At 41.5% G+C, this 26,654-nt stretch overlaps 1 protein-coding gene across 1 annotated transcript in view; it reads right to left on the reverse strand.

Moving 5' to 3' along the window:
- The window catches only part of ANK3 (ankyrin 3), a 305,329-nt gene that overhangs the window by 121,077 nt on the left and 157,598 nt on the right, over window positions 1-26,654 (reverse strand). Inside the window, exons 13-18 of the mRNA XM_045025319.1 lie at window positions 25,706-25,804; window positions 23,597-23,794; window positions 22,660-22,758; window positions 21,793-21,891; window positions 14,500-14,697; window positions 10,314-10,412 (exon numbers count right to left, since the gene is read on the reverse strand). Of these exons, the coding sequence (XP_044881254.1) occupies window positions 10,314-10,412; window positions 14,500-14,697; window positions 21,793-21,891; window positions 22,660-22,758; window positions 23,597-23,794; window positions 25,706-25,804 (792 nt within the window). The remainder of the gene's footprint in view (window positions 1-10,313; window positions 10,413-14,499; window positions 14,698-21,792; window positions 21,892-22,659; window positions 22,759-23,596; window positions 23,795-25,705; window positions 25,805-26,654) is intronic.

A 26,654-nucleotide genomic window follows, 5' to 3' on the forward strand; every position in this document is an offset into this window, starting at 1 on the left:
ATATTGGACTTTCAATTCTATATTATGGTATTGAAACGTACATCTATTCCTCCTCCTTTTTGGGAGGAGAAAAGTATCAAAAGCCCCATGTAGTGGGTATCTTTTCAATATCCTTCATTTGCCCTGGTAGTAACCATAAATCCTAACAGCTTGAATTATTGCATCTCTCTCTTCATGCTGACTCTCAAGCTGCTCTGTTTTTTTCTGCTGCTGCTGTCAGACACTGAAGATAGAGTGAGAGCTAAGAAATGAACACAGAACAATTGAATAGAGTTTCACTGATGTCTTTGATTAGGCTGAAAACTCCTCTAGATCCAGACACCACAAATCCAATAAGACCTTGATTCAGCAAAGCACACAATCACATCTCTAAGTTTAAGCATGCTTAAGTGCTTTACTAAATCAAGGTTTAACTGCATAAAGTATCTTGCAAAGGCCCACTATTAATGTTATTGGAGGGCGGCGGGGGGGATTGGGTTGGGTGGAAATTTCTAGTGCAGTGGCCACTAGTCAATTTAACGTGCATCTAAAAACTGTGGCAGTAATTGATAATATGATAGATAATATGCAACAAAGATACATTTAAATAACCACGATACTTCAAGCACTCTTTCCTACATCCCACTATTTCTCTGTTCCCTTTTCCTTCTAATACTAAAATTGATTATTTTAATTAAAAATAAAATTGTGATTTTTTTTCTTTGTGCTTGTGAAAGGTACTGTAGTGAGGCGGTGTGGCTCCCCTCCACCCCGGAGAGGGAGGAGCTAGGGAGCTCGGAGCCCACCCCTCTGAGGGTCAGGTGGTGACCCAGAAGCATAAAGGTTCGCCCTCAGAGCTCACTCGGGAGCCAGCCGCCGGGCAAGCCAGACGTCTCCCGCCTAGGCCATGACTGGGAAACCCCCCCGCAGCCCAAGGTACACGCCAGGACTGGCCTGACTTGCCCTGCACCCGTTACCGGACCTGCCCTGCGCCCGCTACCCGGAGCAGTTGCTGGGCCTGCCGCTCGCCTACTACCCTGAGGAACCCATGGTCCTGGACCCCACAGAGGACAACACCCTGACCCAGGTACTACCCGAGGGGGAGTCTGGAAGTAGCCCAGGGGCAGCCGACTCTAGTTTGGTTCCAGCACAGCCAGAGCCCATGTCAGTGTGTTGTGGCCAGGATCCCCACTGACTAAGCAGCGGGTCTCCTGCCGCTGCTAGGGCCCCGGGCTGGGACGCAGTGGAGTGGGAGGGTCTGCGCCCCCACTGCCACCCAACTCATGGGTGGCAGTCTCCCCCTCTCCCAGGCCTTGGAGGCTTGGGCCTATTGTTAGTGCTCAGCCCTGCCTGAGCCCCTGACTCCGTATTGCCCCGCCCTGACCTAGGGCCTGGGCTTGATACTATTTGTACTGTTAGTGCTCAGCCCTGCCTGAGGGCCTGAGCCCCTGACTCATCGCTGCCCCGCCCTGACCCAGGGCCCGGGTTTATTGCTACTGTTTATAGTGCCAGTGCGCAGCTCCTGCTGGAGGGCCTGAGCCCCTGGCTCACTGCTGCCCCGCCCTGACCCAGAGCCTGGGTTTATTTCTATTGTACTGTGGTTGCTTAGCCCTGCCTGAGGGCCTGAGCACCGGACTCAATGTTGCCCCGCCCTGACCCAGGGCCTGGGCTTACGGTGTTTATTCCAGTTACCGCAAGGGCCGCCAGGAAAGACTCCGGCGGCCGACTAATTCCCCAAACCTCAGCAGTGTGCAGCGAGCCAGTGTGGCTCCCCTCCGCCCCGGAGAGGGTTGAGCCCCGGCCAGCACCTCTCCAGGTACTGAACACTTTTAGTTACCAACAAAAGATGTATATCGGCAGTACTACTTTCCCCACACTGTCCTGCCTCATCCCTGATTGGAAGGTCCAGTTCAGGGAGTAAGAGAGTAGTTGATCACCATCATTTCTTAATCCTTGATAAGAATACTACCAAGTGTACAATAACTGCTTCTTTAGTGTTGGCTTTATTATCCGGATACTTTCCAATCAGGAACTAGACTGAAACAATCAATTTTTGTCACATGGGCCCAACAGCCAGCACACAATAACCATTTTCAATAACTAACGATCTGTGCTAGCATCAACCAAGCAACACTGAGAGGAAAGCTCCAAATCCCATTACCAATCCCTTGGGCAATCCAGTATCTGGTTTATTTTCTCAGGCTAGCTCTGTAAATTATACATGAAAATAACACTAGCCACTGTGCAACAGCCAATTAATAATGAACTTCAAAAGGGCATTCACCCTCTTGTCAGTGTTCAGCATTATGGCTGTACTAGGAAAACAAGATTATATATATAAAATCAACACAATTATTATATATATGGAAATGTAAGTACTGAAGGAAGAACTGTCAAGGCCTAAGTCTAGATTTAAGGTCCTAACCCAGCAAGGTTCGTAACCATGTACCTAACTATAAGCAGGAGTGGTTCAATTGACTTCAGAGGTTACTAAAGTCAGGCACAGGTTCCTTACTGATTCAGGGTCTATATTCCCAGCAATTCAAACTCAGAAAAGAAAAGCTGCTGGGGCTGGAAATGAAAAAAATTCTGCTTTTGCTGTGGGATTCCAAAGTTGTCCTCTGTGAATGGTGAGTTGCATCTTAAAAGCTCTAACTGTGGCAGGGTCTGGAGCAGATGACATGACGAGTGAGAGAGAGAGAGAGAGTGGGGAGGGGCTTGGGGGGGGACTGGATCTGCTGGGACTAGTTTTACTCCACTGCCTTCTAAAGAATCACTCCTGATGTACACTGGTGGCTGTGAACTATACAGATCCAAGGTTTTGAAGAAGTTTTGGGTATGTCGACATTAGATCTGGAGCTGTTATTTGCAGCTCATACAGACATACCTGTGCTAGCTTTGATTGAACCTAAAAACATAAGTGCAGACACAGTAGTGCGAGCAGCAGGAGTGGCTAAACACCTGAATATGTATCGAGGGTTTCATTTAGGATTGTACCCATGGTGGCTAGCCCCTCTCACTATTTGCACTGCTGCACCTACACTTCTAATTTTACCGCTAGTGTAGCAGGTATGTCTATTCAAGCTAGAAATCTCCACCCAACTCCAGTGTAGGCATATTCAGATGCAGAAAGAAGGGTGAAGAAAAACAAGACAAAGGAGATGGGGGTGAAAATATTCTAAAGAAGCACATTTTGTTTTTATATATACTATTAAAGGAACCTAATGTTCTGAAGGGTATTTTGAAATGTGTGCTTTACCCGTATTCCATTTTTACATTGCATTACCTTTTAAAGAACAGAATAACAAAACAATGGCCGTAATGGGTCAGACCAGTGGTCTATATAACCCAGTATCCTGTCTTCTGACAGTGGCCAATGCCAGAGGCTTCAGAGGGAATAAACAGAACAGGGCAATTACTGAGTGATCGATCCCCTGACATCCACTCCCAGCTTCTGGACATTAGAAGCTTAGCACACCCAGGATATGGGCTTGCATCCCTGACCATCCTGACTAATAACCGTTGCGGGATCTAACCCCCATGAATTTATCTAATTCTTTTGTGAATCCATTGGAGTTTTGGCCTTCACAACATCTCCTGGCAATGAGCCCTGCAGGTTGACTGTGCGCTGTGTGAAGCAATACTTCCTTTTGTTTGTTTTAAACCTGCTGCCTAGTTATTTCATTGGATGACTACTGGTTCTTGTGTTATGTGAAGGGGTAAATAACACTTCCTGATTAACTTTCTCCATACCATTCATGATTCTGTAGCCCTTTATCATATCCCTCCTTAATCATCTCTTTTCCAAGCAGAAAAGTTCCAGTGTTTTTTCTTCCTAATATGGAAGCTTCTCCATACCCCAAATTATTTTTGTTGCCATTCTGAGTACCTTTTCCAATTCAAATATATCTTTTTTTTTAGATGGGCTGACAAGAACTGCACCCAGTATTCAAGGTGTGGGTGTACTATAGATTTATATAGTGGTATAATGATATTTACTGTCTTATTATCCTAATGGTTCCTAACATTCTGTTAGCTTTTTTGATTACTGTTGCATATTTGAGTGGATGTTTTCAGAGAACTATCCACAATGACTCAATGACACTTCCTTATGTGGTAACAGATAATTTAGACCCCATCATTTTATATGAATAGTTGGGATTATGTTTTCCAATGTGCATTACTTTGCATTTATCACCATTGAATTTCATCTGCCATTTTGTTGCCCAGTCACCCAGTTTTGTGAGATCTCTTTGTAACTCTTCACAGTCTGCTTTGGAATTAACTATTTTGAGTAATTTTGTATCATCTGCAAAATTTACCTGTTTTTCCAGATCATTTATGAATATGTTCAACTGCACTGGTCCCCAGTATAGATCCTTGGGGGACATCACTATTTACCTCTCACCATTCTGAAAACTGACCATTTATTACTACCCTTTGTTTCCTATCTTATAATGAGTTACTGATCCATGAGAGGACCTTCCCTCTTATCTCATGACTGCTTACTTTGCTTAAGAGCCTTTGTTGAGGGACCTTGTCAAAGGCTTTCTGAAAGTCCAAGTACATTATATCCACCGGATGAGCCTTGTCCACATTTGTTGACCTCTCTCAAAGAATTCTAGTAGATTGGTGAGGCACGATTTCCCTTTACAAAAGCTGTGTTGACTCTTCACCAACTAATCATGTTCATTTATATGTCTGATAATTCTGTTCTTTATTATTGTTTCAACCAATTTGCCTGGTACTGAAGTTAGGCTTACTGGCCTGTAATTGCCAGGATCATTTCTGGAACCTTTCTTAAAAACTGGCATAACATTAGCTATCCTCCAGTTATCTGGTACAGAAGCTCATTTAAATGAAAGACTACATACTACAGTTAGTAGTTCTGCAATGTCATATTTGAATTCCTTCAGAACTCTTGGGTGAATACCACCTGTTTTTGGTGACTTGTTACTGTTTATCAATTTGTTCCAAAACTTCCTCTACTGTCATCTCAATCTGGGACAGTTCCTCAGATTTGTCACCTAAAAAGACTAGCTCAGATGTGGGAATCTCCCTCACACCCTCTGCAGTGAAGACCGATGCAAAGAATTAATATAGCTTCTCCGCAAATGGCCTTGTCTTCCTTGAGTGCTCCTTTAGCACCTCAATCATCCAGTGGCCCCATTGATTATTTGGCAGGCTTCCTGTATCTAATGTACTTTTAAGAAATGTTGCTGTTAGTTTCTGTGTCTTTACTCTTCAATTTCTTTTTTGGCCTTCCTAATTATACTTCTATACTTGATTTGCCAGAGTTTATACTTCTTTCTATTTTCCTCAGTAGGATCTGATTTCCAATTTTTAAAGGATGCCTTTTTGCCTCTAGCCACTTCTTTTACTCTGTTTAGTCATGGTGGAACTTTTTTGGTCCTCTTACTATTTTTATTTATTTAGAGCATACATTTAATTTGAGCCTCTATTATGGTGTTTTATAAAAGTTTCCATGCACACTGGATGCATTTCACTCTTGTGACTCTATCTTTTAATTTCCATTTAACTAACTTCCTCATTTCTATGTAGTTCCGCTTTCTGAAGTTAAATGCTACTGTGGTGGGTCTCTTTGGTATTTTCCATCCCACAAGGATGTTACATTTAATTACATTATAATCGCTATTACCAAGTGGTTCAGCTATATTTATTTCTTGGACCAGATCCTGTGCTCCATTTAGGATTAAATCAAGAATTGCCTCTCCCCTTGTGGGTTCTAGGATTAGTTGTTCCAAGAAGCAGTCATTAATGGTGTCTAGAAAATTTCTCTCTGCATCTCATCCTGAGGTGATATGTACCAAGTCAATATGGAGATAGTTGAAATCCCCCATTATTATTGAGTTTTCTATTTTTAGAGTCGCTATAATCTCCTGGAGCATTTCATAATCACCATCACCACCCTGGTCAGGTGGTTCGTAGCATACTGATACTGCTACACTGTTATTATTCAAGCATGGAATTGCTATCCATAGAGATTCTATGTGAATTTAAGTAAATACTTTCCCCACATCTGTCCAGTGGAGCTTGAGTAAACATAGCTATGCTTAAAAACCAGAAAAAGCCAGCTTCCACTAACATCGCTATCGCTTTGTTGTGCCAAATCAGCTTTTGTTTATTCACCAGCATCCTTGAGTGAAGTCATCAGAGCTCTGGGATTAGCATGTGTTTAGCTAACTGTTGCTGCAGAACCAGAAGAGGAACCCCAGAACACTGTCAACATGCAGCCTGCAAAACTAGTGGCTATTTTTCCTTTTCCTATTTTCCTCCAAAATACAATTAAAAAGTCCTAGGAGAAAAAAGCCCTGAGACTTATAATTGAACTGCATATGATCTTTAAGTCTGATAGTACTTCTGAGACTGTTCATAGATTCATAGATTTTAGGTCAGACCAGACTACAATCAATTATTCTGACACATAACAAATGCCAGAAAATTTCACTCAGCAAGTCCTGCAGTGGCAAAACTATTCTTCCTTACTATTCCTTTGAAGCAGAAAATGTGTCTCAGCCCAATCTTCCCTTCCTTTGTAGTCCTCTGAGTATTCCTCACTCATTTGAGTAGTCCCAGTGATCCAAATGCACAGGTATATAAGTAGGAAGTACTCACAAGAATAAAGATTGCAGCATCAAGCAATATACATTTGTAAGGTACTATGTTGGCTTACAGAGATTTATAAATGATGATTAAAGATGATAATATTCCTGAGCAAGAAAATGATAGCTCACCTGTGGCTACACATGAAGTTAAATGACATTGATAAAATATTAAGTATTCTTTCTCCTGCTATGGATACTGTAATTGAGTGATGATAATAGTATCACTCTGTTTTATGAGTCAATACCCCAGTTGCTACCTGGATAGAATATGAAGAGAAAGGGCCAGGTAGTTATTACAGAAGGGGCAAGGGCGAGGGTGTTTCCTACTGCAGCAAAGAGTTTGTCAGGTCTTGCATTATAAACTCAGATCATCAGGGTTTCTCCAGAAACTGCGGTCCATGATAAAATAGAGGATACAGATTCTCACACATCTTCCTACAACAGTGTTTGCAGCAAGTGATTTTTGGCAGAGTGGTGTCCTCAGATGACCAGAGTCTGGCCTGCTATCCAGAGCCTGGCAATCTGGTCTCCATGTCCCTGTTTTATGTAACAATTAAGAAATTGTGTCACACACACCTGACTCATTCAGCTCAGATCAAGTGCTGGAAGAAAAATAGGTGCAAATGTTCTCCCTAAGGGGCAAATGGTCCCATGCAGTGGAGAGTAAGGCTTAACGTGGTAGAAGGAAGGCTAAGCAGTCCAAGATGCTCCTCATTATGGATAATTGGGCCTCAGCATTAATAATTTAAATTAGCCTTGTGTGTGAAATGCTACTCCAAAAATGACTGTTCTGCTTAGATACATGGATAAAAATGCAGAAAGATAAAATGCAGTGCACTGGGACTTCTCTTGGCTATTGAACATTGAGTTCCTGCCCCAGGCCACACCTGAGGATTTCTCTGCCACTGAGATATGGTCTCCCAGAAGGGCATTTGTAACAAAGACCTATTCACTACCAGTGAACACAGTTATTAATCTGGATGAATGTTCAGTGATGTACTAGTCCTTTGAACATGCTATGGACCTGTTACAGAAAACATGATTAAATCTTTGGATAAGTAAATGTGATACTAAGTTTTCTTTCCTTTTGGATAATTTTATCTACTGACCAGGTTCATTTTCAGTGCTGCAGTTAAGAATTTCAGGTCTTTCCTGGAGTGGCCATTGAATTGGCAGACAGGGATCCCACTGACAGTGCACTACTTAGACTACTTCCTATTTGTAGGACTATGGGGATAGGGGGAATGCAGACATTAATAGGGGTTAGCGTGCAGTTTAGACATTGCTTTTAATTAAGTGAAGACAGCAGGTCCTACAATGTTACTGAGCTACTTCAGGTTACAGAAAGATTCAATACCAATGAGATCCATCTCCAAGAGGACAAAAGTGAGAGCCTTGAGGGATCTGCAGTGAATGACCAGGGAAAGTGAAGCTGCTGGGGAGGGATAGCTCAGTGGTTTGAGCATTGGCTTGTTAAACCCAGGGTTGTGAGTTCAATCCTCAAGGAGGCTACTTAGGGATCTGGGGCAAAAATTGGTCCTGCTAGTGAAGGCAGGGGGCTGGACTCGATGACCTTTCGAGGTCCCTTCCAGTTCTAGGAGATTGGTATATCTCCAATTATTAAAAATCTCATAGATAGTTGAATAGAGTTTCACCTGTGAAGTAGTGGCTGCAGACTGTGGACCTGATTTATCACTGTGTTGCACAAATATAAAGATGGAATAACTTCACTGATTTCAATGGGATTACTCCAGTTTAACACCAGACTAACTACTGTACTGAAATCAGTGGAGTTACCGTAGCATAAGATTGAAGTAACACAGTGGTGAATCAGGCCTGAAAACTTTTCCCTTTGCCATGACTTATAATCAGTTGCTTCACTATCATATATAGGGCCTGCCTATATGCCCATACGTTACAGGAAATAATGGTTTGGTTCCTCCCCTCCCACAAAGAATGTATCAATAGAATTTGGAGATGATGGTATACTGATGGTCTGTTGTGGACCCATCAGGTGTATATAGCTGACTGGAGAAGCAGGTCTGAAGTGAACTTTGGGGGATTTGAGGAACGGAATTCTGGCCTGAAGACTGAGTGAGTCATGAAATCATGATGGATAAATATTTCTTGTAAAAATTAATTAATATTAGAATACATATATTACTTATTTAGAAGGTGCCCCTTATTCTAGTGGTGGTCATGTCTGGGCAGAATATCTTACAGACAGTGGCATGTTGTCCATGTATGCAATACATGCATTGCCTGCCCCACGACTGGCTGTGCTCACAGGCTGATTCCATCTGGCTCCTGTACACACCTGGAGTACACCATTTTGTAGAGACATGTTGGGGGCTATGCAGGGTCAAGTGCCCCCCACCAGCAGCTGCCCAGGTAGGGAGTGGAAGGGGTGGGGCCAGGGCCAGGGCCAGAGCCTCTTCCAGCCCTGCTGGTACGCTGCCTGGTACAGTGCAGCAGCTGCCTGGGAGAACACCTGACTGCAACATCGGGCTGCCTCCCACCCAGGCTCAGCTTTCGGGGACAGTGGCCGAGTAAGCCAGAGCCCTCCTCCCACCTCTCCCCCCACCTCACAGCATGCTTGGAGTCAGCCTCTGTCCCCAGAAGCCAAACCTGGGCAGGGAGTGGGCTGCTGCTGCCACCCCTTCCCAGCCAGGCTTGCCCCCAGGTAGCTGGCTATGCTGCACAGCTCCGTCCCGCTCCCAGCCCAGGCCTGGCTGCCAGGGAGGCTGGCCAAACATGCCGTGGAGGAGCCAGCGCAGCAGGAGGACAGAGCTCCCCACCCGCTGTGCACATGTAACATGGTGGGAGAGAGAGAGCCTGGGTGCCCTGAGCTGGGCACAGAGTGGGGAGGAGACACATGGTCATCCTACAGCAGGCCAGTGTTGGTAACACTCAGAGAATAGTTTATGGAAGTTTACATTATTCAGTGTTTAGCTCAGGATAAGCGGAAGACTTCGATTTCATTGGTGACTGTCTATTACTGTTTACAAGAACTCATAATAAGGGACAAAACATTTCTAATAATCGGGAGTGCCTAATTTGTTTTTACTTTTTTTATGTTGCTTGAAACACAGCTCTTCTGAAAGAGTGCTTTTACAATGATACCTAAGACACTTTAAAGAACCATTCTGTTATTTTTTCAAATGCCGGTTGGATAGAGGAGTGAGTACGTGTAGTACACACCAAAGAACACTAATGGGTGCTAAGAGACTGTATTACATGGTGAAAAACAAGATAGCGGAAGCTCTGGCATTTATGCGACTTTGCTTAAATGAAGAATGCAGTCCAATCCTACTGGATGCCTACTTTCTTCAGTCAAAACACAATATAATGGAACTAAATCAAAACTGATCCAAACATCAGACAAGATTGCAAAAATAAACATACTGCTCACAGACTGTCCTTTCTATGTAAAGGAAAGTTGGATAACATTGAATATATGATCTTATGTGTTCAGAAGTATATTTTCTAACTGGTTATTCACAGGGGTTGATTCACCACTGTTACTTCAGTTTCATGCCAATGTAAATCCATAGATACTCACTGCAGTTACACTGGTATAAACCAGGAGCATTGTAATGGTGAATTGGCCTTACAGACTTTAAACACCTCCATTAGGTGGGTATAATATATTTTCTCTATTTTTTCTTCAGGTATATTTACACATTAGCTAGTGTTGATTAATCTTACCTTTGTCGGTGCATCAACAACAGCCCCTTGATTAACAAGAACCTCTGCCACGTTGACTTTGTCCTCTTGGGCAGCCAGGTGAAGTGGTGTCAGTCCACTCTGTAAAATTAGGGGCAACAAATGATCATCTTGCAGAGGAGTCATATTAACATTATGAGCCAAATTCTTTCCTCAACAACACTTAGACAAATTCTGCCCTCATTTACAAGCTGCAGCCTCATTGAGATCAGTACAATTGTATATCTGTTTACTGTTTAAATGTGTTCAATTACAAGACACTACAATTGAAAAGCATCAACTACACAGCAAGCTAATGTTTCCTATACAAGGTACAGCAATTATACAAGGAACATTATTTTACGTAATATTAAATATGGAGCAATATTATACTATGGGATTTTAACACAAAAGCTCAAGGTTATTTTTTCCTGGCTATTTCACTATCCTGATATGAATGAGATTAAAAGAAACATCAAACAATTGTTTACATTCCTGCCAGTTTTCTAGGAGCAACACTCACTCACTCAGATTTAAATCTTGCTATTTACAGTGTTCTCTTATATATGAAAATGAATGTGTAAGTAGGCTTCTTCTTGTTTCAGTTCCAAGGCACATTGATGTGCTGTTCTATGGCAGCTGTTATTTCCTTCTCTTTCAGGGCTCATTGACGGGCTTCCACCTCCAGTTGCTTTAGTTCCAAGGTTCTCTGTTCTCTCTCTTTTTCTGCTACCTGCAATCGGTACAGCTCTAACTTTGTAACTGCTTCGCTCTCTCATCTTTATGCTTTTTCTGCTCTTATTTCCCTTACCCGAAATAATCAAACAGAAAATAACAAAAGTGTCATCTTTTCTTGATTGTGTTCAGCCATTACACTTAAAGTCTCACTTAAAATCACTACACCAGTATATGAAGTGCAAATCTCACTCAGTACAACAGGCTGTGCATTTCACCCTGCTCGCTGCGCCAATGTGACATGCCCCAGAGTACGACCTGAACTGATGGATCATTGTGCTCCCTTAACTCTCCAGCCTTGTGTGCACTAGGCCCTGCTTTGCTGTGTGAGCTGCCACCCCAGCCCCTAGCATGCAAGTCATCCCAGACAAATACTAGAATGCTATGTCCAGCCACTCTTGAATTACATACAGGGCAACACCTGCATATCCCCAGTCCCAGCCTTGCAACTCAGACATGTACCGTTTTGAACTGCTCAGTAACTTATTAAGCAATACAAGCTCATAAATTCTGTCATTTTAGCAAAGAAAATGAATATGCACCAGCCCTTGTTAACCTGCGTAGATTTCCCAAGCCCTTCAGCCAAAAACACACTGGCTTAGATAAAACATCAAAATAAGTTTATTAACTACAGAAAGACAGATTTTCACTGATTATAACTGGTATAGGCATAAAAGGTCAGAATAGGTTACAAAAAGAAATAAAATGATAAAATTGCAGTCTAATTCCTAAACTTTACCAAGCTACGTCAAATGCGAAGCAATAAGGTTTCTCTTACCCAAAAGTCTGTGCTAACTGGAAAGTTTTCCAGTTAGGATCCCTCCCCCCAGTTCAATGATGTTTCTGTCTTCCAAACAATCTTGGTGCCTTCAGAACAGGTGGGGGAAGAGAGGTGGCCAAGGGCCTTTGTTCCCCCTTTTTATATCTTGACCCTTTTTATTTGAAAAGTTCTTGCTGTGTCATGGGGTCAGGCAGCCCCACTGCCTATGTGCTCTGCACTCAGTCCTTCATATGAATTGCAAATTCTTGCTTGCACCTTCTGTATACGTGCAGCTTGAGGTGACAGTTCTTTGTTTATAGTTCTTGTTATTTCTAAAGAGCTAGTCTGTGGACATTCCCAAGACTCACATGTTTCAGTAACAAACATACAGCAAAATCTCTTAACTCCATATATTACACACGTCAACAGGACAGTAATACGTAACAGATTATGACTTTTCAAACGATACCTCACAAAGCATACTTTGCACAAAATATATTATAACCATATACAAATGGTGAATATGAGGGTACAAGGTGTTATTTTGAGGTACACTGTGTCACCACATAAAAGCCAGCATCTGCATTTAAGGATAGCCATAAATGCTAATGAAGGACCATGAATAGTTTGAAGGTTAGAATAGGAGAAATGAAGCATAGGCTTCCAAGTGTCATATGAAGCACACCCAGAGACTCAGAGGACACTGAGCCATTCCACCTGCCGAGAGCAAGGAACGATTTTTGTGAGAAATTTCTCACTCTCACCTTCCTAATTTTGTCAGATAAATTCATACAGAAACCACACTGTACAATTACACTGATGGAGATGAGGCCATCTAGGGAATTAGGGATGCACATTTACTGTAGACATTATCACTGAGCAGACTTAACAGCCTGTAAACCCTTTGGCAGATGTATAAACAGAAAATCACTTCCTTTCCAATTCCCAAGAGAAAGCATGTGGAAAGTCACAGTGCTATAATGGAATGCCCCGGGGAATCACTTACATTAAGAACAAAATCTCAGACAACCATACTGCTGATAGCCCATAAAAATCAGCTTTTCTTTACAAAGTTAGGGGCTACCACTGCTTAATGGGAGGCACATGTATAGATCTGATAAAATGGCTGGAGCCAAGCCCACGAATAGCCTAGAGTTAAGAAGAAACTTCCCCAATAGGCATGTTACAACAGAATTGTCCGTTACAGGGGAGAAGGGGAGGGTTTACATATTCATATGAAGCATCTGGTACTGGAGAATGTCAAAGACAAGATTCCAGAAAAATGGACAATTGGTCTGATCTAATATGGCCTTTACTATGTTCTATTTTCTGCTAGAAGAAATGATGACAAATTCAAACACCCGTGTGCTTTACATAGAATCATAGAAATGTAGGGCTGGAAGGGACCTCGAGTCATATAGTCCAGCCCGCTCCGCTGAGGCAGGACCAAGTCAATTTAGACCACCCATGACAAGTGTTTGTCCAACTTATTCTTCAAAACCTCCAATGATGGGGATTCCACAACCTACCTTGGTAACCTATTCCACTGCTTAGCCATCCTTATAGTTACAAAGTTTTTCCTAATATCTAACCCAAATCTCCCTTGCAACACATTAAGCCAATTGTTCCTTGTCCTGCCTTCAGTACACATGGAGAACAATTGCTCACCATCCTCTTTATAACAGCCCTTTATATATTTGAAGACAGTTATCAGTTCCTGCCTCAATCTTCCTTTCTCAAGACCAAATATACCCAGTTTTTTTAATCTTTCCTCTTAAGGTTGGGTTTTCTAAACATTTTGTCATTTTTGTTGCTCTCTTCTAGACTCTCCACTTAGTCCACGCAATTCCTAAAGAGTGGGGCCCAGAACTGGACACAGTACTCCAGCTGAGGCCTCACCAGAGCTGAGTAGAGTGGGATAATTACCTCCCATGTCTTATATACGACACTCCTGCTAATACACCCCAAAATTATATTATCCTTTTTTGCAACTGCATCACATTGTTGACATATATTCAATTTGTGACCCACTATAAACCACTTACCAGTTATTCCCTATTTTGTAGTTGTGCATATGATTTTTTTCTTCCTAAGTGTAGTACTTTGCACATGTCTTTATTGAATGTCATCTTGTTGATGACAGCCCAATCCTCTAGTTTATCAAATTCAGTTTTTGAATTTGTTTTGTTCTGTCCTCAAAACCCCTCCCAGCTTGGTATCATCCGCAAATTTCATAAGCATATTCTCCACTCTGTTATTTAAGTCACTAATGAAAATATTGAATAATACAAGACCCAGGACAGACCCATGCTGAACCCCATTAGATACATCCCCTCAGTTTGACAGCAAACCATTGATAACTACTCTTTGAGTACTGTCTGTCAACCAGTTTTGTACCCACCTTACACTAATTTCGTCTAGACTATATTTCCCTAGTTTGCTTCTGAAAATGTCATGTGGGACTGTGTCAAAAAGCCTTACTAAAACCAAGATGTATCACATCTACAGTTCCCCCCATCCACTGGGCTGGTAACATTATCAAAGAAGGTACTTAGATTGGTTTGACTTGTCAAAGCTTGTAAATTTCAAATCTCATAGAATCAGATGACTCAAAATTCACTTGCTAGCCCCTTTTCTTATTAGTTACCATATTTTTTCCTGAGTGCAAAAATAAATAAATAAGTGCAAACTTACCTTGTTGCTAAGATTCACATTAGCATTTCTAGTAAGAAGCAATGACACCATGTCCACATGGCCTTCCTGGGATGCAAGATGTACAGGGGCAATACCCTGTCTGGTAATAGCGTTAGCATCAGCACCATATTCAAGCAATGTAGTCGCTATATCCATCTGGTTTTTCTTGGCAGCTATGTGCAGTGGTGTATAACCATTCTGTCAATATAAAATATTTGATTACAGGCTCATCTGTGAAATACACCTCTACCTCGATATAAGTTTCTGTACAAACTTGATTTTATTATCCTAAATGATCAGTTCTAAAAATTCAGTCCTGACATGAATGAGCTTAAAAGTTGAGCATATTAAAAAGCGACACATCAGAACTTTTCAATAACTATTTTAAAATAATCTCTGTAAATAAGACAAATTGAAAAAAATTTGAATGGCACTTTCTACATGTGGAAAATTTAGCCCCAATATAGAGCAGTACAATCTACAAACAAAGACTTCATAACCGTTTGAGACAACTTTCATAGTTATTTGCTACTTTTCCTTAAGGGCTAAGTACATATTAACCCTGTAATGTACAGAAGGGATGGGATTCGCTATTATATACATGTTCATCTTTAGTCACTCAGAACAGCTGTTAGTGTTTGTTTTCTTCCATTTCTTGAAGAAGTATTATATATGAGAATTGGGGTCAGTCTTTCTTGTAACACAAACTTTACTGCAAAGTTTGTCCTATTCTTGTTGGGAGGCAGTTTTAGACACCCTATTTTGGGCCAGAAAAGGATACGTCAATATGAACTTCTGGTTTCATATCCCTGAACTCTTTCTTTCTTTCTAATCCATGCATCCAGGTATTTCTAATAAGTTCATTTCTGAGTATCTAAATGCAATTTCAACTGTACAGAATAATCTTAGAGTTCCAAAAGGAAGGACAGGATTTAGCAGAAAACCTGCAATTTGTTTTACACACAAATGTGGCTAGTTATACAGCACACTAAGTGGCTGTGAGGACACTACCATATACTAAAAGTTTAGCAGTTTCAAGGCACGTTACCTTTTAGTGCAATGTAACAAGCTCCACACAGACATTAAGGGTTTGTCTACATAGCAATTAAATATATGCGGCTGGCCTGGGTCAGCTGACTCAGGCTTGCAGGGCTCAGGCTGCACAGCTGTTTAATTGCTGTGTAGATGTTCAGGCCCAGGCTGGAGTCAGAGCATCTACACAGTAATTAAACAGCCCCAGAGCCAAAGCCTGAGTCAGTTGACACGGGTCAGCTGCGGTGTTTCATTGCTGTGTAGACATACCTTTAGTATATGACAGGCTAGTGCGCTGTACTTTCACACCCCAGCTTGCTGTGCACTAACTATCCATGAAGACAAGTCCTAAGTTTCTTTAAGCATTTATTAAAATCAATGTGTATGTGAGGCTTTGCCTACACTAGCACTTTTGTCAGCAAAACTTGTTTGTTTTTTCACACCCCTGACCAAGAATAAGTTTCACCGACAAAAGTGAGTGTCTCCCGGTGACTTAGCTACTGCTTGTTGTTTGGAGATGTTTAATTATGCTGGTGGGAGAGCTCTCTCCTGCCAGCATAGAGTGGCTACACAGGAGACCATACAGCTGTATGTCCGTAGTGTAGACATAGCTTAAATCAACTAAACAGATTTAAGAACCATGGGTAACACACTGGTCAGGGGCATGGCCAGCCTTTGGATACTGACTATGATGCTTATTGCATCTGGTCCTGTTAGTCTTCTAGAAATAGTGTGTTCATCTTAATTTTAAAACCATTGGAAAAGTAAGTGTGTGTGTGTGTGTGTGTGTGTGTGTGTGTGTGTGTGTGTGTGTGTGTGTGTGTGTGAGAGAGAGAGAGAGAGAGAGAGAGAGAGAGAGAGAGAGAGAGCGTGCTTTTAAAGAAGTGGGATTCCAGATGGATGGAACCATATAGCAAGTACCATGAATATTCCAAACTACCTGGGCCTGAACCCCTAACAGCTTTGGAAACAAACCCAACTTAAAATAGGACCCAACTCCCCTTTTCAGGTAGTGGAAGAAACTTTTCCCATTAAACAGTGGAAGAACAACTGCCAGAAACTCACTAAATCTACCCTCTCACACAATAGCACCCATGCTTGACTTGTTTCCCCACTCCCACTAGATCTCCTGATCTCATCTAATTTCCTTGGGGGGGAAGTGATTGAAGGATATACTCAAAGGCAGAAACTGTCCATTGTGTATGGAAATAAGATGCCTTCCTCCCACACCATGATAAAACCCACTCCACTTCCTGCTGTGTGCTGCTGAGGTAACAAAGACAAAAAAAAGATATTTTTAAACTCCTGTATTTTTGCCTGTGTCCCACCTATTGGTCCTTCACAGCTTCAGCTCTTCCTAGAGGCATGAGACTGCCTGTCCTAATGAGAAGGTCAGAGTCAGTCCTCTTGTGGCTGAAAACTGCATATCCTCTGGAGGTGAATTCGCTCTTTGAGCTTGTGCCTCCAGGAGTAGATGAGCAGTACTCCACAGGAACTAAGGGACTAACTGTTGTGTGGTGATGTAAGCAGGAACAAGGAACACATAGGGGCATGCATGGTTACACCAGTGTTTTGTTAGCATTAACCCAGAAAAGAGACAATACTAATTCTGGATGTACTGAAATCTGTGACATTAAGGGTCAGATCCTGCAAATGGATCTAGGTGGATGGACTACAGTACCCACATGGAGCCCTTGTGAAGTCGAAGAGACTCCTCACTGGCACAAGAGTCTGCCTGCATGATTCTCAGTGTATGACTGTGCCCTTCCAGAACACTGAAATACACTGGTCTAGGAACCTCTACACATACATGCCAACAGAAAAATGATGTTAAAAGAACATTACTTGTCAAGTCAAAGGTTGCCTTTGCAATCTTAATTTGTCCCCTTTGTGCATATGCAGTATAATACAGTCTTTAATTACATGCTCATACATTATTTTTTCCCACAGGACACTGGCCTCATTCAGCAAACTGAATGTATGGTGCTCACTCTATGAGCAGCCATTCAATATTTTATTTTATCCTCACTGTTCAATATGTGGGCTCAGTGCATTATTTGCTGTTGACTATTCAAACCCTGAAAATAGAATTATTAATTTCCTCCTGGGCTTTTCTATGGTGCTCATCACTATAGTATCAGAGTGCTTCAGAAACATTAATGAATGTATTTTCACAACACTCCTATGAAGCGAATGGGTGATATTATCCACATTTTATAGATGGGAAGCTGAAGCACAGAGAAATTAAAGGTCAAAAGTACCTGATGTTGGGTACTTTATCTGAGATGCTTAGACCCTAATTTTTCAGAGCACTTAGCACTTTGTGTGTTCAAAGCACAAGTCCCACTAACTTCAGTTACAGCTGTGAGTGCTCTGCACTTCTGCCAATCAGATCTCGGGATCTCAAGTTGGACACTCATAAAATGAAGAAAACACACTTAGTGACCACCTGCAAAATGTTTGGTTTAAATGACTTGTCTAGTATCACATAGAAACTCTGTAGGAAAGGCAGGAATAGAATCCATTCCATTCATGCATGGAACATTTTAGCTCAAATGTTTAGTTTAGCAAAGTTATAAGCAACTAAAAACAGGGGATTACAATGGGACGTATAGGCAACCCTATAATAGGTGATGCCACCAACCCCACCTATAATAGAGGTATTATGCATGCACATGTATTTAAAGTCCACTCATTCACATTTCTAGCTAAACTTCTTTCAAATATGTTTGATCAGTCATTGCAGACAGGGTCGATGGTAGAACACAAGTTTTCAGTACTGTTCTAACCAGTTTTAGCTTTTCCACACTGGCAGTTGGAAACCATTTTAGACACTGGTTTAGCTGAGACCTTGTTTAAATTGAATGTAAACCAGGTTCTTTAACTTGGTTCCTAGCAATAGGACCAAAAACTACTGTCTGTGGGGAAAAAAATATCTTTTTCTGACTTTAGTGAGCTAGCGCCACTGAGCAGAGGGGGAGTGGAAAGACGATATTACTATTGTCTGAAGGCAACTAGCCTTCAGATCAAATATTGGCTGGGTACAGTTTACAATCCCTCTGACCAAAGAGAAAGAACCGTTTCCTTTCTCTCCAACCCCATCAAGGCCATCCAGCTCAGTTTGATGCCAAACATAAAAGTGAACTTTCTGAGTCTAGCTATGGACCTGAGCACAAAAACATGTGCATATTCCTAGCCATTGGCTACATGCCCCCTATGAAGCCAAGCTTCTGACAAAGAGGCAATACATAAATAAAGGGAAGTACAGAGTTAATAAATTCTATTTTCATTTGAAAAATAGTTCACATTCTTAAAAAGAGTAAAAAGAACTTTCAGCACAAGAGAAACATATAGAACATCTGAAAATACATCTGGTATGTGCCTGATAGCTTCACAAATAAGTCCAGCCTGTAATATGTGATGGATGCATTTTGTACATCTTGCAAAAAGGCAGACTTTACTTTTTTGCAAATGCATTTTTATATGTTCATAACTGTATTTTACTCAGTGAAAGTTGTAGGTTGCCAAGAGTATGCAAATAGAGAGCTGAAAATCCAAGTAAAAATTCAGCTCACTCTCAATCTGCATCTTTTCCTCATAAGGACCCGACTATCACAATAAATAGACTTATAGGGGACGGGAGATGTTCGGGGGAAGTGTTTGATTATTCTGACTGTAACAGGAAAAAATAAGGGATGAGTGTAAGGGTAGACAGAGATGGCAACTGATAACTAGAGAAGAGAATTAAGGACAATGATTGCAAAATGGATAGTGAACTCAAATTAACTGCTGCTACCTAAGACCCAGATGAACACTGTAAAAAGAAATAGGCATAGAGCAAAATACAGCAATGTCAGCATTAACTGTCCATCCCAGTTTTCAGTTGCACCAGGGGTCTGGGACTACAACTAATTCGCTTTTTCACAGATCACTTTTTGAAGTGAATATTGTAATGCCAGTCTGATGGGCCAGTCAAAAGGACAATATTAAAGAGGTACAGCAGGGCTAAAACAATTGTTGAAGAAGCTGATTGTGGTGCAAATGATGATCTATACGACATTACACATTTATTTATCAGACTGAATTTACAAAAGGAATGGGTGTTCATCTGCCCCATGATCACATCATCTATTAGTTGACTGCACAGCATATCGCCTAAGGCCATAAGCATGCTATTGCTAATTTCAGTTAGTATTTATGCTCAACTCAGTGTGTTGCTGTGGTTCACTTGCTGTAAAATACTAACAAATGTTGTGTTTTAAGAAGCCTTTCAGCTAGCACCAAAACCCACAAGTGGCAGCTGCTAACCCATTTGGTTACAGATGTGTGAATAAGGTGACAGAATATGAGACTCTGGTTATCTTTATGCTGTAATTTTATCATTTTGGTTTGGGCTTCAGAAGCTCTTGGCATTTGGTGAAGCCACAGTCCTTGACCATATGGGAGAGCCATGCTCTGACAGTTATGTTTCTTTCAGCAAAAACTAGGTCAGTAACTTCTAGTCACCTGCAGGACGACGTTTCTTTCACTGCTGCATTTAAAATAACTGTGCTGGGATGGCAAAAAATCAGAGATCACCCCAGTTCACTTCCTGAGGCAGTGTGTTGGCACATCCCTATAAAAGTTATTGATTTTTGGCTTTACCTTTGTTTCTCTATTTAACTTCCCTTCCCTCATGCACTTCACATTATGTGACTGAACAAGGTGGGTTGCCCCTTAAGGGATAGATGGCCAGACAACTCTGGTTACTCAGAAGGAACACCTGAGCAGGGACCACCTGATTCCCCTATAGAGGGCAGCAGGAAGCTGTAGAAAGGACAGTGTGTTTGTGTGTGTGCTGGTGCTCAGACAGACCAGAATGGAATACAAAGGCTGCTGGGAGCAAGCAGGCTCCAGCAGAGAAATCTGGGACTTGCTTTATGTTTTCTTTCTGGTTTGTGTTTCTTGGAAAATAAATAGAATCCTCGCTGAAGGGCCTGCGAAACTGATCTGTTGCGTGCATTACTGAAGAAGCCCCTCAAAGGTGAAACTGAGGCAGGGGGCTGCTTGCAGGGCGACCCTGAGGCAATGAGGGGGCATGTGGGAGTCTGTGTCAATGAAATATCATGTACAAGAGACTACATTTCCCACTGTGATCTGTCTCCTCTTTAGCCATGCAGAAAGACTGTTTGTTATGTCTGTATTTGGTCCCACTGCAGAGGAAGATAATCAAGAGGTGTAGTTTGTGCATATATGATTTTGGCCTCTCCACACAATCTTCATCTTCAATATTTGTTGTTTGGAATGCTGTTTAGGACTATGCCCATCACCATCGTATCCAAGCATGCTTCAGGCCTATTTTATTTACTGATGTTGACACACTGGTGATAAATGGTAGATGTAGAAAACTGCATTATCCTGGGCTTTCTGAGTCCAGGGGATGCTGTGGGATTTCAGAAGAGCCCATCATGGATTCGGGCACATTGGACTTCCCACACCCCTTTTTAAGTTTTATATTCATATATCAATGTTTTTAGGCTCATTCATGCAGATGTTGCTCTCTCTCTATCACCCCCATGCTCCCCCGGTGCCCCCCCGCCCTCCCCCCACACCTGAATTCTTGTGCTGTGTTTTGTTTTGTCCTGTCTACGTTAAATTGCAATCTGTTCAGGGCTGTGGCTAAGTTTTTCTATTTCTAAATACTGTAATGAGATCCATTTGCAGTGCTTCAGAAATGCTTATTAAGAATACTAATGCTCAGACTGACAAATCCCACCCTAACGTGTTTTCCTAAAAGGACGCTGTGACAAAGTACAGGGCTATTACCTGGCGTCTGCTGAACAGGGAGTTAACCCCAGCTCATTTCCTCCCACCTATCTTAGCACAGATGCTAAGGGGAAGGGACATAAAGGTGGTGGCATGTGAGACAGTGCTAGGGAGAATGCCTAGTGGGAGGCAGGATGGGCTCCATAATCAGTGGTCATGGTACCTGACTGAAACCCAAATTGGCTGGGGGTGGGGATTCTACTGTTAACTAATTCTACTTCTTTGTTATAAACACTATCCTTTGGGGGGAAAGACCTTGTTGGTTGCCACTCTTTCCTCCTCTACTGAGTCATTCTACCAGCCTACAGATCCCTATGTGGATGAAAGACATTAATGAGCAGGATCAACAGAGTGCACTGTAACTGGAAGCCATAATGAAAAATGCTGAGACAGAACAGAGAAAAAACAATATCAAAAGCATGTCTGCTGTTCCCTTGCATTGACCAACATTTGTACCTTTGCAGATGCGTGAGGTGAAGCTCCCTGGTCCAAGAGCAGAAGTGCCACTTTCTGATTATCGTAATGTGCAGCTACATGGAGTGGAGTTAAACCACTCTAAAAACACATGCAGAACAAACAAGCATTGTTATAACTACCATCAGTGAAAATGCAGGAGTGCAAAGAATTAGGTTAAACTAGATACGGTGAGAACACAGTGATATTATTCATTTCTGTCTCCAAACTCTCCATTAACTTTTGAGACAACACACCTTAGAACAGACAAAAGCTGTTTCTTGTCTGCTCACACCCTTATTTAGGGTAAGATTGTGACTTTGCCCAGGGTCAGAGGGAAGGGGAAGAACATATCTGACTGCCCCAGGAGCAGACCAGGAAAGGAATTGGGACTTTGAATCACAGCTCCTGTCCTAATTTCCCTTTGCCCAAGGGTGTAAGTAAACCACCATTGATCCATTCCATTTTCCTGTTCATGCTGGCTCAGCACTGTCACACTGTGAACCCTTGGCTCCTCCAGTTCCCTGCTCACCAGCGTGGGGGATGGGAGAGCAGAGTCCTGTCCCCCTGATCTCTTCCCTGTGCTCTGGCTGAGCAGGGGAGTCAGGAAGCGCTTAACACTTTCTTATTTCCCTGGGTGGACACATGAAAGAAATGACAGTATTGCCCTAATGATGTTAAAATCCATTTCTCATGGGATTGCTGACCTTACTGGGATATTGCTATACGATGATGAACAGAAGATTTCAATTAAACCCAAAATTGCGGTAGTGGATATTAGCAAGTGCTTGTGTGATAGTAAGTAGCTGCTATGGTATTCTGGTACATGGGTAAGTACATGAAAGTGGGCAGTGGCCTTTTCTGACCTACCTTTCCAGCAGCATCTGGAGATGCATTCTTCTGCAGCAAAAGGTTGGCTACTTCAATTTTTCCATATTTTGCAGCCACATGCAGAGGAGTAAACCCTTTCTGTAAGAAAAAAAGGCTACATGATGGCCTTGGACATTCTTCTCCCAGAGGTGTCTGGCAGTTCCAGTCACACAGGTGGCTCTGGCCTATCACGTTACTTCTTGTTTCCTTTCCTTCTCTTACATAGCTGTTAACCATAGTAGGTGCAGCTAGTCTGTCTCTTCTTTGTTTCCAGATGCCTTCATAGGCCTGGAGATGGTTCTTTGCAGGGAAAAACCCAGACACCCATTGAAGCAGCTGGAAACAAGGAGCAGCAGCCAACTAGGAAATCAGAGTAGATTTCCACTGACAACCAGCAAGTGCTTCATTGGTCACCAGTGGTCCTGGTCCTGGTTTGGGAAGCACTCATATCTATGCCACTTGGTGAAAATTTCAGTTGTGCACTCCTTTCACATGAAATCAATATACACTCAAATGGAATCATTACCATCGTTTGCCTGGAAAAGGGCAGACATTTTGTCGTTTGGAAGAGTAGAAATGTTTTTGTCTTATGGTAAACAACCTAGAAATTAGTATTCCATCAGCTAATGTTCATCACACACAATAGGCATTGCTAGACAAATGTGCTAAGCTTAGTCTTTAAAAATTAGACAAGTCCATCAAAGCAGATTACAGATATCCATGAGAACAACTGATCCGTGACCCCCCCCCCCAAATCAATGTTTTTATCACTAGGCTATATTATAAATCAAGCATAGATCTGTATCTTCCTAGATAATATAATGTAGTTAATTCCTATGTAACTTGGTATGCACATATGATTCCTGCACCAAATTCACTGGCAACTAATCCAAAACCTTTTAAAGCATTTGAGCGATCACTTCTACAACTCCCTTACCTTTGTAATTATAGCTAAAGATGCACCATGATCCAAAAGAACTGAGGCTACATCTTCATGTCCCTCTCGAGCAGCAAGATGTAGTGGTGTATACCCAGAAGTAGTGGCTGCATTTGGAGATGCTCCTTGCTGTAACAACTGCTGCACTATATCAGCTTTTCCCAATCGGGCAGAAATGTGTAGTGGTGTTTGGTCATCCTAAATATAAAGATGACAGGAATACAGTACAGTCTGCATAAGGACTGAAATGTTCTTGTCATGCAATGTAAATGACTATTAATTCTATCAAGGCTAAAACTACTGAATAGTCCATGCTGTTTTTCTTCTCTGACATATGATTAAGGGATGTAGTACCTGAAGGTGCTTTGTTACAGAATATGTTCCCCACCACACAATGTGATCAAGAATAGAAAATAAGGTATTCAAGTATCTCAATCTGTCCCTGCATTGCATCATTTTACCATGAAATTATATTGCAGGCCATATTGCACTAAAGGCCTCATCAAAGCTACAGTGGATTTAGATCTGTCCCTTGACTGGATTTATAGAGGTATTTAGGCACTTAGTGGGATTTTCAAAGCATCTAGGCACCTAACACCCAATGAAATCAATGAATTGTAGGCTCCTAGCTGCTTTTGAAAACCCCACTATGCACCTAAATACCTGCAATATCTAATCACACCAGGAGGAGTTTGGGATGGAGTGAGAATCCTTGGCACTTAATTTCCTCATTTTATGTATTAAAACACATCTCTTATGTTTATTTAGAGCAATTCCATTCATAGTCTCTGTCTCAATAATGGGGAATTCCAGAGAAACTGGTAAAAAGTTTCAAATCTGTTTAAAAAAAAAAAAGTAAGGGTGCCCATTATACTTGATTATGTTCAATTATTATTTTTTTTTAAAACAGAATACTACAAATATTATGTGTCACTAAAATCCATGTTCCTTTATAGAGATTGTAACTCATTTCAGAACAGCAATGTCACTGTACTTAGGCCTAGGAGGTTGCTCTGAGAAGAGCTTCACAGATTATTTTCAGTGAAGAAAAATAAATAGTCACTTGAGTGTAGTTTGTGACCTTGCACCAGGGACCTACCAGATCGTTTCACCTTCTTTCATTACTTGTTTCTGTAAATTATATACTGACATTTTCCTACACTTCCACATTGCACAATCTTGGTTCCAAGCAATCTCAGTTATCTTCAACAAACCATCATACCATGTCACACCATCTCCCCTTGTTCCTCCCCACAAAGAGACTAGGAATAACTCACATTTACCTAATTCTCCATTCTTTGGTGGCAGCACCTTATTCGAATTGAGACATCCTACTTCAATCGCCCACTCCTTAATACCTGATCTATTATGGAGAAATTCCTACAGGTAAATTGCTATTGCTTTAAAACCACTGTATTTTTTTTGTCTGACTGTGACATAGCAGTCCAACCCTCACTGCTTTCCTCTCTGCAAGGCTACTACATCTGACTTTTAGGTGTTCCAGAGATGTCAGCACTGTCTGGAGTCCTTTGTGAAGCACTCTTTCAAAGTACACCTCTACCGTGATATAACGCTGGAGCCAAAAAATCTTACCGTGTTATAGGTGAAACCATGTTATATCGAACTTGCTTTGATCCGCTGGAGTGCACAGCCCCGCCCCACCCAGAGCGCTGCTTTACCGCGTTATATCCGAATTCGTGTTATATCGGGTCATGTTATATCAGGGTAAAGGTGTATATTTATTTTTTGAATGTATACACAGCAAAGCTTTGTGCGATGATAGCAGATGCCTATGGCACAGGGATGATAGTTTTGCACATAATAAAAACAATTTCCCCACATCCAGTATAACTGAGGGGAAAAATGACCATTGGTACTAGCTTGACACCATCTGCCTTATCTATACATTTGTAGTGCACTCACCATAGTATCTGAGCACCAAACAAACAAAAAAGATCATTACCACAATATAAAGACCAACACATGGCTTCACTTCCTTGCTCCTTCCCCAGAGGCTGGGAAGAAAATGTTTCACTTTAATTGGCAAAACTTCCTGGCTTTGCTAAGTGTACCCTTTATTTATTTATTATACGTGGAATATCACCTTACCTTAGCTTTAGCTTCTACCTGAGCTCCGTTTTGTACTAGATATCGAACAACTTCTGCTTGGCCAGCTCTGGCAGCCATATGTAGTGCTGTTTCTCCTCTCTAACATGTAGTAGTGAAAGCAAAACATAGTCAAAGATTGAGTAAAAACAAACAAACCATGTTTAATCAGTAAAAAAACCTCATGATCCAATTTAAAATCACCACATGATGATTTTTTTTTTTTAAGGAGTAGTTTGTGAGTAGGATGTGGAAGCAAATCAATATTTGACCTCTAGCACTATACCTTGGAAAGTAATTTATTCCAGCATCAGTTTGCTAATAGAATAGTACATTAGTGTTCTCTCCTTTTGTTGAAAAGAAAACAAAGCTCTTGTTCACTTGTAGTCTATTTACAATGTTAAAATGATGTCAAATTAAATGACCACTCAGTTGGTCAAACATTTAGAATGATTACAAATTTTATGTATTCAGATGTGCTGATTTTCCTCTACCTTCCTGCTGTTATGCCCCATGACCCAAATGTCTGTTGTGATCTGACAAGTACTCGGTTGAGTGAACACAAAAAATCATTACTAAGTACATAAATCCAAGGCTTAACAAAAGATGCATATCCAAGGAAACCAGAATGATTTCAAGAGGGAAATTGTTTTCTTGATTTTTGTACTTCACTGGATCTTTTAATCCAAATGCTGCCTAAGTTACAGCTGGTGCTGCATGCGTGCATAATTTAATATTGTTTACAGAACAAACCATCTATGCACTGCTCTCTTCTGATAGTGTCCATCTCTGTTTTGAAGAGAGACTTTCATGCCAAATTGTAAAAGAAGGATTCAAATTTAAATCCTTCTTTTTTCCTAAAGCAATGAGTGTAGTTTGTCAAGTACACACCTCAACACCACTTCCCAGGGAGCCTGGGGCACACAGTGCTCCTCCAGTAAAAGTGCACTTG

This window comes from Mauremys mutica, chromosome 7 (assembly GCF_020497125.1).
Source record: "Mauremys mutica isolate MM-2020 ecotype Southern chromosome 7, ASM2049712v1, whole genome shotgun sequence".
NCBI classification, from domain to species: Eukaryota; Metazoa; Chordata; order Testudines; family Geoemydidae; genus Mauremys; species Mauremys mutica.